The sequence below is a fragment of the Hemicordylus capensis genome, chromosome 2, assembly GCF_027244095.1.
Source record: "Hemicordylus capensis ecotype Gifberg chromosome 2, rHemCap1.1.pri, whole genome shotgun sequence".
Taxonomy (NCBI): Eukaryota; Metazoa; Chordata; class Lepidosauria; order Squamata; family Cordylidae; genus Hemicordylus; species Hemicordylus capensis.
In genome coordinates, this window is record NC_069658.1 from 183715285 (window position 1) to 183730370 (window position 15086).

Below are 15086 nucleotides of genomic sequence, written 5' to 3' on the forward strand. Positions count from 1 at the left end.
AATGGGGGTCACGGCAAGAAGTCCCTGCTGGCTATCCTATAGTTACATAATACCCCTTTATGCCCTTGATGTTCAAACACTGCATAAAAATAAGATTGTCAAAAAAGGGGCTCTCTGATGTAAAGGTAAAGTGTGCCGTTGAGTCAGTGTCGACTCCTGGTGACCAGAGAGCCCTGTGGCTGTCTTTGGTAGAATACAGGATACCATGGCCTCCTCCCACGCAGTATGAGATGATGCCTTTCAGCATCTTCCTATATCTCTGCTGCCTGATATATATTTTCCAGTCTGGGAAACATACCAGCGGGGATTTGAACCGGCAACCTCTGGCTTGTTAGTCAAGTAATTTCCCCGCTGCGCCATCATAGTAGGGAAAAATTAGCTCCATGTTAAAGAGCCCAAAGCCATGGTGGAGAACTCTTGTCAAAACTAGAGCTCAGTATATAGTGGCAGATTCCATGTTAAGGTGTATTTTAGGGAGGACTGGAAATAAAAACCATCAAAGGCAACCGTACAAGAGCATATTGCCCTTATCTCGTCTCAGGGTTACAGAAGCATCAATGGCAGTCACTAAGCCTTTATTGAATATGTCTTTCTATGGATGAGAATATGTGGAAGGCATGTCAAGCATTCACTACAACCAGATGTTTTTACGACAGACAGAAATTAAATATTTATTTGTTACAACCTGATCTTCTGGACACAGCCGTGGAGCCAAGTTTGTGCATCTAAAGGCCTTGGAGAGATGGAACATACTTTAGAACAAGACTCCAGCATCGGCATTGGTTTCCCTCTTTTTTTTTTTCAGAACACAATTCCAGGGGCTGCATTGGACTTGCTGAGCTTGGTCCCACTACTTTTAAAGACCCGACATAGTAATCCTGAGACTCGGAGGGAGTCAGAGAGCTCAAGGATGGGGCCTAATGGTTGTGTTTTTGGTTTTTGAAAGAGCTCGAGCATCTCTCATTAAATCATCTCCAGTGCAGAAACTGAGAAAGACTTCCTTAGCCCTGCTCCAGTATCTCCCCAAACCAGAGCTGCCACGGCTTCATAATACCAAAGGCCTGTAGTATCGAAGAGTTCCTCAGTTCCCCTGCCCCAGCAGTATCCCACCCAAATTAGAGCCGCAGCCACCTCGTTACTTGGTTGGATGAATACTCCACCCCCCATGTAGTTTCTCAACTTAATAATTTTAGGACCTGATGGCACCAAAGCAATGCAGAGAAAGCCCAGCAGAATAAGCTGCAGTAAAACTGTCCCAGAGCAGAACAAGAAAGTGATGCCATAACTGCATCATCCAAGAAGGTGCATGTTCAGTCTCCACGGTTGACAGGCTAAATTTAAAGTATATTTTCTTGAAAATGATAGAAGTTAAAACAATGATTTTTGTTTTAATACCTATTAATTATGTGACTGAATGCAATTATGGGACTGATAAAGAAACCTGAGAGTTAAGAAAATGCCACATTCTCTTCCACTTCAGCATGGATGGCCAATCCATTGTACAGGCAGGGAAAATATATAACATTTCTGAACAGAAGAGTCTGTGGCCTAACTGTGGCCTGTCTCCTGTGCTGTACAGCTCCCTGGTTCAGTAAGCTAGAAGCAAAACCACTTCAAGGAATGAGGGAGTTACATATATACTGGCAGTGGGATCTAGAAAAAGGGTGTGCATGAAGCAAGGTTTGAGCACAGGTTTGGCTCTGAACTGGTTTGGACAAGGTCAGAACTGGTTCAGCGCCAGAGGGGAAGGGAGGGGAGTAGTGAGCGGAAGCTTTAAGATTTAGAAGAGCACATCCTTACCTGCTCTCCACTGCCCCATGCAGCTTCCTGCTGGGGTGGTGTGTATCCCAATAACCTGGGCACGGTGCCAGCATGCACATGGCATCCACGCATGTGCAGATGCCATCTGCATGGTCAGCAATACCATGCAAATGAAGCCCATGCATGCACGGAACCATGTGTGTGCTGGCATTGCAGGCAGGGACTTGGAACGTGCGCGGCCCCAGCAGGAAGCTGCATGGGGCGGCAAGGACCTGCTCTCCTCTTTCTCAAAGCCCTTGATCACCGCACCCCTCCCTGCGGCACCATTCAGCACCAAGCCTCTGTTCGATTCGAACACACCCTTAATCTAGAGCAGGGGTGCACAACTCAAATACCCCGGAGGGTGGGAACCAACCATGACTTGCTGTGTGGGGCCGAGGTCAATTCTATGCACATTAATTACAACAATAACATTATTTAAAATATTAATAAAAGTGAGGGGCAGCAGGTTGGAGTCTGGGGGGAAGGCGAGAGAAGAGAGTGATGGTGTCAGTCGGCTCAAGTCCAGGGGCTGGGAACATCTGGTCTCAAGTGGCCAATTACACTGAGCCAGGGCTGCTCATCAGTGGGAAAGGCCATGAACTCTTTGTGGCTCCAGCTGTTGCTACAGGATATTCCCACCTGGGGGCCAGCAAAAATAGTCCCTGCGGGCCAGTTCCGGCCCCCGGGCCTTATGTTGTGCAGGCCTGATCTAGAGTGTCACTATTTTGTACTTTGACATTTCTAAGGAGAGTAACCACCACTGCCCTAGAAGTTCATCTAAAGTCTGAGCCACAGAACTTCCCAGAGTGCTAAGAAACTTCCCTGTGGGTGCTGATATTCTTAAATACACAGCTGTAAAAGCAGCATTACCAGCCTGGAGACACAGGGCTGGGGCAGGACATATACAAGTGACACTGTGGAAAGTGGGCTCCTTACCAGCATCCCATCCAATACGGCCTTTCTGCAGATTTAGCTAAGCCAGGGCAGTTCCCACCCCCTTTAGGTTTTTGTTTCTTTTTCCAAATCTAACAAAATTACATCCCTCTGTCATTGCCGCTGTAGTTTACGTCCTTTGGTGATGAGATTGTAAGCTCTGGTTTGTAAAGGGTTGTCACTGAGACTTCAGCTGTCCTCTGCCCAGTTGGGTGAAGAAGAGGAAGGCACTATGAAACTGCAGCACATCGCAGATCTTGGACCAAAAGTGGCCAGTGAGCCGGCGGAAGGGTGTCCACTGTGCTAGTTCCTGATCCCACAGCTTGAGGCTTACAAAACCCAGGCAAGAAACTATTCCCAGAGTCATAATCCAGGCAGAGTTGGTATTGCCCCAAAGCCTCTGTACCTTCAATGCTCTCCAAAACACGGTGAATATATGTCCTGCTAATGCCAGCTCAAATCCTTGGGGGTGAAGCAATGACAGACTATAGCTTGCCAGTGATGTCACTTCCATGGCCAGAAAAGTACCTGGTTGCCACCCATGCTCCAGAAAGTAGCACCAGATTGCAGCCCAAGCAAAAATTGGCAATGTCAACCACTGGTCTAAGACTGCTGCCCGGTGACACTGTGTCCAGAGCCGGACCCATTGTACGGGTCCATATGCAACTGCCATGAGGGCAAAGACCTCCTGGAGGTAGTGTGCCTGGCCTTTCTTGCCACCCGAAGGCAGCCAATACCAGCCCAGAAGTAGGTAGGCCAAGTTGACCAAGCAATTGGCAGGCATAGCCAGTACAGCAGGAAATCCTGGCACAGTTGGTTCTGCATAATGCTCATACCCAACGTCTGTGTGAATTCCATCAAAGACCCCTAAAGCGGCAACTCCCACACAAAGCACCAGACCTCCAGCCACGTGCAAGAGTGGCTCTCGGTGGCTTGATTCCATAGCAGTCCCCCTCAAAGTCTCACATGAATCTTCTTGCTCAACAGTTGAGCGGCTGCTGCGGCTGCTTAGTTGCTCCATGGATTGTTTGTGTGTGTGTGTGTGTGTGTGTGTAAGTGGGAGAGTTCTGCAGGCGTGTTCTGAATTCCTCTCTTGAATGCAATTTCTCACCCGGAGAGAGGAGACTAGGACGTGGATGAGGCTTCTGAGTTGGAGCGTCCTGTCACAGCGTGGACTTTGATTCTCTTCCCACTAAAGGCATAAAAAGGTGAACCACCACGTATTCATGGCAACGGGGACAGTTGTGTCATTCTCCTGCAGTTATGCTCTGCCAACCCTCAACCCCCCCCGCCCACTTCCTTTATCCAAAGCCCACCTTCCAAGAGCAGACCTTGGTGCCTAAGCAGGCCTACTATGTACACACACAGGCCAGTCTGGCTGTTACCTGAGCAGCCCACTGCAGTCACGCTGCTTCCAGTGTTTGCAGTTATGCAACAGCTGCAGTGGCAGGATTGGCCATCGGTGACATCACTGCACTGTGGGGGTGGGAGTGAGGTGGTTTCCTTGCCAAGAGCTTGTGTTTTGTAACCATGGGGATAGCAAGAGCCAAGCTCCCTTCTATGGTCCCTTGGGCCGAGGCCTGGAAGACATCCTGTACTTCAAAGTACAGGCTATTTATTCCAGAGGCTTTGCTACCACCTGCTTCAAAAGAACCTCTGTAGTACAAATGTCAGCTTTGCAAAACCTACACAGTGCAAAGCTCTGTGTAATTGGGCAGAACAGCAACCGGTGACAGAACCCAAATATATCTTTGGAAGGAAAACCTGAATGTTGTTCAGGAAATGTCTGGTTATCCAATCCCTTGAGATGCAAAGGCAGCATTATTGTGGAATTTTGGAGCAGAACCACATTTACCAAACATAAGTTTGCAAACTTGTGCTTGTCCAAGGTAATACACGTGTTTGGCAGGGACCAATTGTGATAATTATTCCCTCCAAATGTGCCCCCCCCCGGCAACCTTGTTGCCTCATAAGGTGTAGATCTTCCCTCTGAGACTTAAAAGACAGATTTGGAGTTTGGATGCTGCTACAGCTAAAATGCCTATCACTGGAAAAGTCATATACACCTGAAAGCATAACTGATTCTTATAGAGTTGAAAAATAGCAAACGGACAAAAATTAACAAATTAAGTATAAGGGAAAGGCAGTTGACCTTATGATATATTTTGTTCAAAACTGGCTATTACTCTCAGCTTACTCGAATGAGCCATTACTTTTTATATGAAATGAATGTGTTGCATGGATCCCTTAGGAGCCTACAGGGGAGGACTGCAGGTTAAGAGATACACTTGACCTTTGCAGAAAAACTACTGGCGGGTTGAAATTGTCCTCTGCCTCCTATATACCCCTAAAAATGGCTGAAAGTTAGGATTGTATTGCCAGGGAACATGCAGGACCTGCTGCTTGTTTCCCTTCTGTCTGGCACATACAGGTAGGGGAAAGAGTTGGGCTCTGATAGGGTTGCCATGTCCCCCATAATTTAGGGTAGCCCCCGGAATGGCTGCTAAATTCCACCCGGATTTCCAATGCGCTGCCCGGATTTTACTCCAACTCTGGATCCGATCACATGGGAGGGCAGAGAAAGAGGGGGAAGTATGCAAATCTGTCAGATAAATAAATAAATAAATAAATAAATAAATAAATAAATAAATAAATAAATAAATAAATGCAAATTAGTCACCACATAATTTGCATAATGTGTAAATTAGGCCACCTGGATTTGGGACGCTTGAATACCGCAACCCTAGGCTCTGAGGACATTCTCCCTGTGGGCTAAGACAAATCCCCACCCCACAAATTATTTCTATAGTGAGGGAAACTCCTGCATCCCCTTTGTCATTGAGAAGATCTGGAGGAGAAGATATTGGCTGGGGCGTGTGGGGAGAGAGGCATGCCATCTGCATGTCCCTACTGTGGCTGGTATGGGGGCTGTCTGTCTGCACTCTGCAGATTATTTGGAGTAATTACTTGGGATGCATAACATTGTTTGGAATAACATTATTTGAGTAGATAAGTACCCCAGCTTCTTTACTTGCATTATGCATATGCCATCACTTTCTAGAACTGCACAGTTGCGTTCTATCTGCTTCTCTCACTTACACCAACAGGTAGAATGTCTTCTGGTAGCAAGCATGACTTGTCCGCCCTGGTTACAAATGAATGGGAGACTAGAAGTGTGAGCACTGTAAGATATTCCCCTTAAGGGATGAAGCCACTGAGCATCTAGGTTCCAAGTTCCCTCCCTGACATCTCCAAGATAGGGCTGAGAGCGATTCCTGCCTGCAGCCTTGGAGAAGCCGCCGCCCATCTGTGAAGACAATACTGAGCTAGATAGATCAATGGTCTGACTCAGTATATGGCAGCTTCCTATATTCCTGTGTTCCTAAGTTGCAAGAAGACAGCTTACTTACACAAGTTAGATGATTGTTTCACTGTGTTCACCTGAAAGCTGAGAAGAGGATCAAAAACTGTTCCCGACACAAAAAGGCATGTCTTCCTCTTCTCAGTTTTAGGTGGGTCGTTTAATCTTATGAAGTCTTGCAATATGTATGTTTATTTGTATATTGCTCCATTCTTTGAATTTCCCATGTCATATCAATAAGATTGTATTAAGCTTGCACACCACAAGTGGCCATTTAGAAAAAATAAGAAGGCAATAACAAAGAATGGAGAATCCAAAAACTGAAGTACAGCTTTGCAGAAGAGTGCAAAGAACGTTGTTAATAAACATTTGAAAATGGCAGCTGTGTAAGAGAGGGAATAAATGGAGAATGAAAAGCTGAGGTGAAGGTTGTGACTGTCTCTGGAAGGCATGCTCTGTTGGGAGGAAGGAGAATCCAGATATGGTTAAACAACCACCAGTGCACTTTTAGGTGCCAAACTACTTTAATGGAAGGTGTTGCTGATAGAGCTGAAAAGTATATTTGTATTGTGCACAGCGATACTGCAGATTATGGCCTGTACATGTTCCATCTGCATACACTCTTTTATGAATCCATAGAGCCATTTGTACTTTTATTTTTAATAAATATTTTGAACGTACATTTATTTTTAACTTTTCTTCCCTGCCTCCCTGCCTCCACCAACAAAACCCACAGTGCAATGGTATAGAATTGGCCTAAAACGTTTTGGACTTGAGTTGGAAAATCCAAATGATATTCACCCCTCTCACTAATTTGGGGCATAACCCACCTATGCAAACTCAACTGAAATGAATGGGAACTGAATAAGAACACAGTAAGCAAGTGTACCTGTGTAGCTCTTGTTCAGTTAGGTGGGGCTTGTGGGGGGGGGGAATTCCTGGTGGATTATATCCCATGAGTCAGGAGTGTGTGTATGTGTGTGTGTGCACACACACACGCACTCACACGCCTGTGCACACACACACCTCCTGCTTCGCTGCCCCAAATTCTGGCCCAATACTCTTATGTAGCACTCTAGAATTATACAACTAAGCCAGATTCTGGTGAAACAGCAGTGGGTCCATCTAACATTAAGGATGGTTAGGCTGCATACAAGTGTGTGGGGGTAGGGGACAGACAATAGCTTTTCCCTGCATCTTTTCCTGTGTTCACTTGCCACCTGCTACCCGACAGCCACCCACAGCTGCAGGGATGGATATGCCTCCCACCCCCACAAGCTGCAGCAGGAAACCCACAGTTATTGCTACAATTGCAGTTATGTGCAATTTGGCAAAATGGGGGGGGCACCATGTGACCTATTTGAGGGCTAGTCTAGCTTACCTCCACAAAAACCAAGTTTTTAATGTGAATAATTTGAGCATCTTTTCGCTATTAGATTGCCACCTTTTCTCTGAGCCCGCTCCTATGCTTTTAACAGCAGCCTAAAATTTAATAATTAAAAACCAAAACAAAAAAACACCCATTCTGGCACATAAAAAGTGGCAAAAACTCCCAACTGCTAAATGCCTGTGTATGAGGCTGCCATTAGAAGTACATGGACTAATAAAACAAGGTAGTGCCCTATAGAACCATCATGATAATCCACAGAATTATTTATTTTAATGAGGCTGCATTGGGTTATCTGACATAGCTCCCTAATCTTTCTCTATGGAAGCCAGTTTCCAGCATTTTGTCACACAGTAGTATGACCGGCACAGGTTTAGTCCTTAACCCAATAACATTCCCAACTGCATCTCTGTTTTGTTCTCATGTAAGAAAACACTTGCCATTCCCTCCTATGAGGAAAGTACTGTAATGCACTTGAAGACATTGCTGATAGGTTGAATAAATCTACTCCCCAACTCTGGTATTAGGTGGCCAAGCCCTCACTGATGGGGATCCTGCAGAGGGTTGCATGCTTGCAACAGTATACTGTGTCACCATGTTGGTGAGGGGATTCTGCAATATATGGCCATCTTGCCACCCATTCATATACTACTAGTCCTAATGAGAACATGGGAGGAGAGCTGGTCTTATGGTAGTAAGCATGGCTTGTCCCCTTAGTTAAGCAGGGTCCACCCTGGTTACATATGAATAGGAGACTATATGTGCAAGTACTGTAAGATATTCCCCTTAGGGGAGGGAGCTTCTCTGGGAAGAGCATCTTCGTTCCAAGTGCCCTCCCTGGCATCTCCAAGATAGGGCTGAGAGAGATTCCTAGTGAAAACCTTGGAGAAGCCGCTGCCAGTCTGTGTAGACAATACTGAGCGAGATGGACCATGGTCCGACTCAGTATATGGCAGCTTCCTGTGTTAGTAATCTAATAAAAATGATCACTGTAGTTGTTTACCACTGCCAGAATAGTAATTGTGTGTGTCTGTTTTAGGAAAAACAGTAGCCTTGTAGCACTTTAAAGATCAACATATTTATTGTAGCAGAAACTTTCGTGGACTACAGTTCACTTCATCAGATGCAAACCGTTAGTTTTGATTCAGTCATTGCTATGCTTGATCTAATTATTAAAGGGGTACAGATCCCCATATCAAGCATTTGAGTCCCCCATTAATTTTACTGAAATTCCCCATGCCAAACCCAATAACCCATATATACCCCAAAACATTAAGTGAGTTGCTCCTCAAGCTTTCCCACCGCACCCCTGGATTTTATTAATACATCCCATGAAGAGGGCTGTAGACTAGTCCACAAAGGCTTCTGCAGCTACAATAAATGTCTGAATCTTTAAGGAGCCACAAGTCTCTTCATCGCACTTGTTTAATTATGTTCTAATCTCTAAAACACATTCTGAAACCCTTCAAAAGCCCACCTCATGTCTTCTACCAGCTCTTCCTGTTATATTTTAATTTTAAAAAACCCAAAAACCAATTATTGCAGATCATGGGAAACAGTAATGATGACAAAAGAAGAAAATGTTGCACTGGCAGGACAATTGTGAGTGTATTCATTCATTAAAAGAAAAACTTCCTTATGTGTAGCAATAATTAGATGAATTAAAATTCATGGCTTTATTAGAGGCTTCTAAAACACTTCACTGTACAAAAGGCTCTGCTGTTCTCATCTAAAGTTTCAGCATCCGGTTACTACTCAAATCCAGATCATGAAGCCGGACGGGCTGGCGCTGGTTTTTTTCGTGTGAATTCAATCAGCACATTAAACAAAGCCTTCCCCCAAATTATTTGCTGTTGTTTATCCAATGCCATCGATATACATGGTACTTTAATCAACCAAGCAAAGTATGTAATTAGATAGGTCCCCTCCCCCAGAACCGTGCAGTCTACATCTTGATAGGAAGCCAGCCAGCACACAGGGAGAAGGGACACTGCAGGGGAACGGAAAGGAGCAGAAGGATAGGCAGGAGCGTGGCCAGGCTTAAGTAGATAGATAATCTTTATTTCGGCCATTGACCAGAATGCCAGGTTTGAGTATTCCCCCGTGCGATGAGGAAGACCGCAGCCGGTTTCGCGGGCTTCTCAACATGATTGAAGTTAGAACTTGAAGGCTGCTGCACGCCTGCGCACTGGAAACTTGGGGGAACAAGCCCCCCCCCGCCCCGCCCAGGGATCACCCGGACGCTCACTTCCGCGTTGCATTCCATGTTTAGGACTAGGCGGAAAGCTTATTTTGAATAGATCTAATATAGGCTACTGTGTAGAATAATCCCATGCATGCTTACTCGGAAGCAACCCTCACTGTGTTCAGTGTGGGCTTATTCCCAGACAAGTGTGCACAAGATTACAACCCTCGCACAGTATTGCCTCGAAAAACACGGCAAAAGGAAGTGTCGTTTCCTTATCTATGGTAAGGAGAGCTTAAATTTACTCACATCCGGGTCTTCCTACAAACGGCACAGCAGTCAAGAAAGGAGGGCTACTGGGCCGGTGGGGAGGCGGGAGGACCGTCCAGAATTACGCATGCGTACTGAGAGAAGCAGAGTTGCTATACTAACAATTTCAGTACACAGGTTATTAGCACGAGGTGGCTGTAAAATAGCTACCGATAACAAGTGTTATTTACTATTTTTCTTCCTATGAGTTCCACTCCCTGTTTTTTCAATACCCGAAAGAAACGATACACTGTTTGTATAAATCTCCTCGAGATCTGTATCCTAGCAACCGCACAGGTTTCTAGATGCCATCTTGAGGAGGCACATCCGGATAGCAGATAGCCGCCATCTTGAGATACTTTCCTCTCTTGTTTTAAGTCGCCATCTTGAAAAGCCTACCAGCACTATACGGATTATTTGTAACGCGCCATCTTTGTTCCCGCCTTTAACATCCGGGCAATGTGGAGCGTTAGCGCCATCTTGTTTGACTCTTGATCCGGGTGATTCTCGCTATTTTGGAGCCATTTTGAGAAGCGCCGACCGTCGAGGCTTTGACTACAGCCATTTTGGATGTTGCACCAGTTTACAGAGCAAGAAGCGAGTGATCTTCCATCTTGAATATCTGGGCATTCAAAGTTCCGCCATGTTTAAATTTTCTTGAGCAGCAAGCAAGCTACATCCGGGAACTTAGTAAGGAGGCCTCTTGAAACTGAGGAAGAAACTATTTTTGGATAGTGTTCCGCCCATCCGGGTATTCAAGAAGCCGCCATCTTGAATGTGTATAGCCGCAGGAACCACATACGGGGATATTGGAACCACCATATTGAAGAACATATAATATGGGGCAGCTATATACGGGCACTTTAAAAAACGCCATTTTGGTCTATGTTTCAAAGGGAGAAGGAACATCCGGGACGTTTTTGGCGCCATCTTTGTTTTGTATTTTATGACAGTGATAGGAAGGGGGTGGAACCAAGATGGCAGCTTCCAGGAAAGCATGAAACCCGAAGTTTTTATAATTGGAAGCACTATATAAGCCCCACCGTATTCTAAATCAAATGATTTAGCCCTTTAAGAACTTGAATAAAATTCTGAAAAGAGAGACACAGAGATGACGAGAGAATGACATTTAAAGGGAAAGGGAACTTGCGGGGCCGGGGCGGGGCCAACAGTGGGAGGGAGCAGCAGGTGGTTACGAGAATCAGCGTGAACTGCTAGTTCCCGTTGTTGCTCCATGTTGCTCCTTCGCTACCTATAAAGTGTTGCTACAAAACAAAAGCTGAGCTCGAAGTAAATCTCGATCTTTATCAAAGATGGCGGCGCCCATAGCCTTGCTGTACAGCACTGTATTTGTTGTGGGTGGGATGTATAGGGCCTCTCCAAAGTATTCGTGGCCGGTAAAAGCGGGGAGATTGATTATTGGGTGAAGCGTATTAAAAAAACAACAACAGGGCGGAGTTTCTTTTGCAAGATGGCGACGTCCACACAGCATTCGACTACTTAGACAATGTAAAGTTGGAAATAGTGAAATGTTTAACTATATAGCAATAAAATTCGATCAGTGTTGCTGGTATACTTAATGCAGCTCTATTTTCCTCCACCACCTACAAAAGCAGGAGGAGTACAGACACCCACTAACATGGCGCTATCCAAGCTGCCCTGCCCACTCTAAAATGGCGGCGCCCTGGTGGGAGGGGTTCCGTACAGAGGCCTCACTTTGGCCCCGCCCGCGCCGCCGCCGAGGAAGAGAGATTTTTCACAGGCGCAAGATGGCGGCTCCCAGGGCGGCGTGAAGGCGCCTGGAGCCCGCAGCCTGCCCATCGGTGCCGTACAGCGGGGGCGGATCGAGCGGCCCGCCGTGCTTGGAAATCGGAGGAAGGGAGCCCTGGCTTAGGTCTCCAGGGAGGGAAGCAGGCAGGATCAGAGAAGAAGACGCGCCGGGTGGGGGGACGAGGGGGAGGCGGCTTCTCGCTCCCTGCGGCCGCCATTTTCCGTCCGGGCACACAAGATGGCGGCTCCCAGGGCCGGGCTCTGAGCGGGGGCCGGAGGGGGGCGGCAGAGGGGCCCGGCTGCGCGGGGGGAGGAGTAACTGCCCCACGCGGGGTAGTTCCCTCGCAAGGGGAATCAGTGCCGTTTTTCAAAAAGGGGGAGGCAATTAAGGGGTGATCTTGTGTGAACCCCCCTCATATTACAAGAGGAGGGCATTTCCTCTCTAGAGAGGGTGTCTGTACAGGGGTGGGCGGGGGGGGGATAGCGGTCTAAACTGCTCGCCCTCAGGGAACAGAAGGCTGGTGGCATCTCAGCTGCAGGGCAACCCTCGGCTGTAATTGCCCCACGTGAAAAGAGGCGGGTACTTGCTCCACCAAAAGGTGATTTTGGGGGGCGGGTAGATATTTTTCAAAACCCCATTTTCATACCTGCTCCAAATTAGTATGTCTACTCCAGAGAGGGAGTAAGTCTGGCCTAGTTCCCACCGCGAGGGGTGCCCCAGTAATCGAAAGAGGAGCTGTAGGGTGTCGTTCCCCAAAGAGGATTATTTTGCCCAATTGCCAAGGAAAAAGTGAAGGTGGTGTTGTTCCCCTTACCTGGAAAAGGGCAGTGTGTGTTGCCTGGGAGGGTGCTGGTCTCTTTTACAGGGGCACCCCTAGATTAAAAGAAATCTAGGTAAGGTTGCCCTTTTGCCCTACGCGTTTAGAGGGCTGTCTGCTTGAAGGGATACTAGTTTAAGAGTGGGGAGGTGCTTTCTATGGCTGCGGCCTCTCCTATTGCCCCAAGTGGGGGCTCTCCAACAGGTGGTGGGACCACCCCAGGTTTGCTGCAGCCCCGCTGGAAGCGGGTAGTTGGGTGGTCAGGCCCTGTGCCTCGGCCCCGACATGGACACAGAGCTGTGGCCATCAAAGAGCTGATTGTAGTCTTCGGAGGGGGCAACGAGGGCATCGTGGATGAGTTGCACGTCTATAACACAGGTAAGGGGGTAATGAATGGACAACAGCATTTATAGGGTGAGTGGGAGTTCCCCCATCTATATCCAGAGGGATGAATGGTGGTTTGGTTCAGTTCTGGTTTTCTATAATTGGTCCCAGAGAGACTTGCAATTCCCTGTGAAAGTATGAAGCAGAAAACTTTGATGTCTTGTGTATAGAGAAGGATGCATGTTAGTGCTTAGCTCCTACACCATCACCCCCAAAAGCTTCAAGTCTGTTTTCTGGGGTGTATGGCAATAGAGGAGAGAGCTATAAGGGCAAAACAAAGATAAAGTCTCTCTTGTTCAGTCTCTAATTTCCTCCAGTCGTTTGGGGCGTGATAACTAACTAGCATGTGCTGAATCCTCTTGCAGCTCCGTTAGATGAAGTATTCGTGTTTTCACATTGGGAACTTTTTCTCTTCTGTGTCTGTGCCAAGAGGTAGCTCGAACACTGTGGCAATGTTTATTTTGGGGTGGTGGGGTATCCTACCTTCAAGAAGGAGGCTGTAACAGTGTATGTTGTAGGAGAATTTCCCTTTTCTGCTGACAGTATATCTTAAGAGGATTATCCTGTTGCAGCCACAGGAGCCCCAATCACCAGTCTTGGTGACACTGAGGAAATTTGGCGGGGTGGGGAGAGAGAATGAGAGTGGGCTGGCAAGCTGTGCCAGATCCAATGGAAGAAATTCCAAAGAAGTGCCTCTCACGATTCAGCCGGTGAATCCAGCTTGCAGTACAGCGCAGGGTACCCTGAGGACACAACTGCCCTGGCGTTTGCAAGTTTAACCCTGGTGTGTTGGTAGTGCATGCTGCTTGGGAGAGTGGCTTCCCTCTCTCCTCCCAGTGGCGGCACACATGCACTTGTATGGGAGGTTGTGAGGCACTGGCAAAGGAGCTTTTCCTCCCCAAGGGCTTGGCGCGTAAATTTCAACTTTCAAATGCTCAGCTTTTAACTCCTTCTTGTCTGACTTATTGGCGCAGCTAGTCTTGGAGTGCAACAGTGCTGTTCCTTCCTAGGAAAGGCGCTGTGGGTGGGAAGCAGACGCTGGAACATTCCACTGTAGCTAATTGGGAGGGGTCAGAGACCCTTATCTTTTGTGCCAATTGCTGAAGATGGTGTCTGAAGCAAACTGAAGTAGTTCAGAGTCCTGGGTTTAAAAATTTCCCCTGGTGCCAGTGGAATGTGCCCATTTCTGCCTGCCTTTAAGCAAATCCCACCCATGATCCTCTGAGCTTTCTCTTTATTTCTCCACTCCACAGAGTGGAGTCTGTTGGCTTCCACAGGCTAATGTGCTGTGGGTTCTGTTTCCCTGGCAAATTGAGCAGAGGAGTTAGGTGGACCTAACTTGATCAGGAGCTGTAGGGCACTCTAAACACAGTTCCAAAAGATTGCGACCTGTGGAAATGTGTAGTTAGTGCTTAATCTTTCTACAAAAAAGAGATTTTGTACAAATAGGGTACAATTCCCCACTCCTACCATTCCAGCAGATTTTCAGTCAAAGTAACATGCCATAGTTATGTTTGGGGTTGCTGGAGTGTATGCAAGGAGTCACTGCTGGTTAGCCTCTGTGGTAGCTGGAATGGCAAAAACAATTGTCAGTGCAAGGTTGCAGAGTGATCCTGGATTCTTTAGACTCCACAAATATTGTAAATACTGTTGGGTTCTGGGGGCTAAAGTTGGAATCGCATTTAACTGGAAGAAGTTTCCTGAAAATAATTTTCTTTAGTGTCTTGAATTTGAACAGTATTAAAGACTCTCTCTCTGGCTTGCAAGGGCCTTATTTAGTCCTAAAGCTAACATGCCCTCATCCTAGCCATTTCTTCACAGTGTGATAGTTCCCCTGTTATGTGCTCCACCTTTGTTCTGTAACCTACGTGGGCTTTCTAGCTTCAAAAGCACAATTCTGAGTTGGTGAGAGAATACAAGTGATTTCTGTTTATATCCATGATATGAAATTAAGGGTTTAAAAAAAAAAAAAAACTATTGTAAATATATTGAGACTGGTAGATGTGAATGAATACCCAGTAAGAGTTAAGACATTTTACATCTTGGAAGAGGAATTCTAAACGCAACAAGAAACTCAGGAAATACAGACAGAGACTTTTGCTGATAAAACCCCTTCATGTTAACTTTAATTTGGCC

The 15086-nt window shown here is 46.6% G+C and overlaps 2 protein-coding genes across 5 annotated transcripts in view; one reads left to right on the plus strand and one right to left on the minus strand.

Annotated features, from left to right (window-relative positions):
* Positions 1–451: 451 nt before the first annotated feature.
* On the minus strand, positions 452–4007 carry TMEM187 (transmembrane protein 187). Its single transcript, XM_053297901.1, has one exon. It carries the CDS (start codon positions 3755–3757, stop codon positions 2915–2917), a length of 843 nt encoding a protein of 280 aa, XP_053153876.1. The 5' UTR covers positions 3758–4007; the 3' UTR covers positions 452–2914.
* A 7678-nt stretch (positions 4008–11685) lies between these two features.
* HCFC1 (host cell factor C1) overlaps positions 11686–15086 on the plus strand; it is a 30664-nt gene continuing 27263 nt past the window's right edge. Inside the window, exon 1 of one of the 4 annotated variants that reach the window (XM_053288587.1) lies at positions 11686–12944. In XM_053288587.1, the coding sequence (XP_053144562.1) occupies positions 12725–12944 (220 nt within the window). In that variant the 5' untranslated portion in view covers positions 11686–12724. The remainder of the gene's footprint in view (positions 12945–15086) is intronic. The other 3 variants (XM_053288588.1, XM_053288590.1, XM_053288589.1) reach the window with 3 other exon arrangements.

What these genes read in the sequence shown, in the direction of transcription:
- TMEM187 (XM_053297901.1), bottom strand. Translation starts at nt 3,757, where the DNA reads ATGGAGCAACTAAGCAGCCGCAGCAGCCGCTCAACTGTTGAGCAAGAA.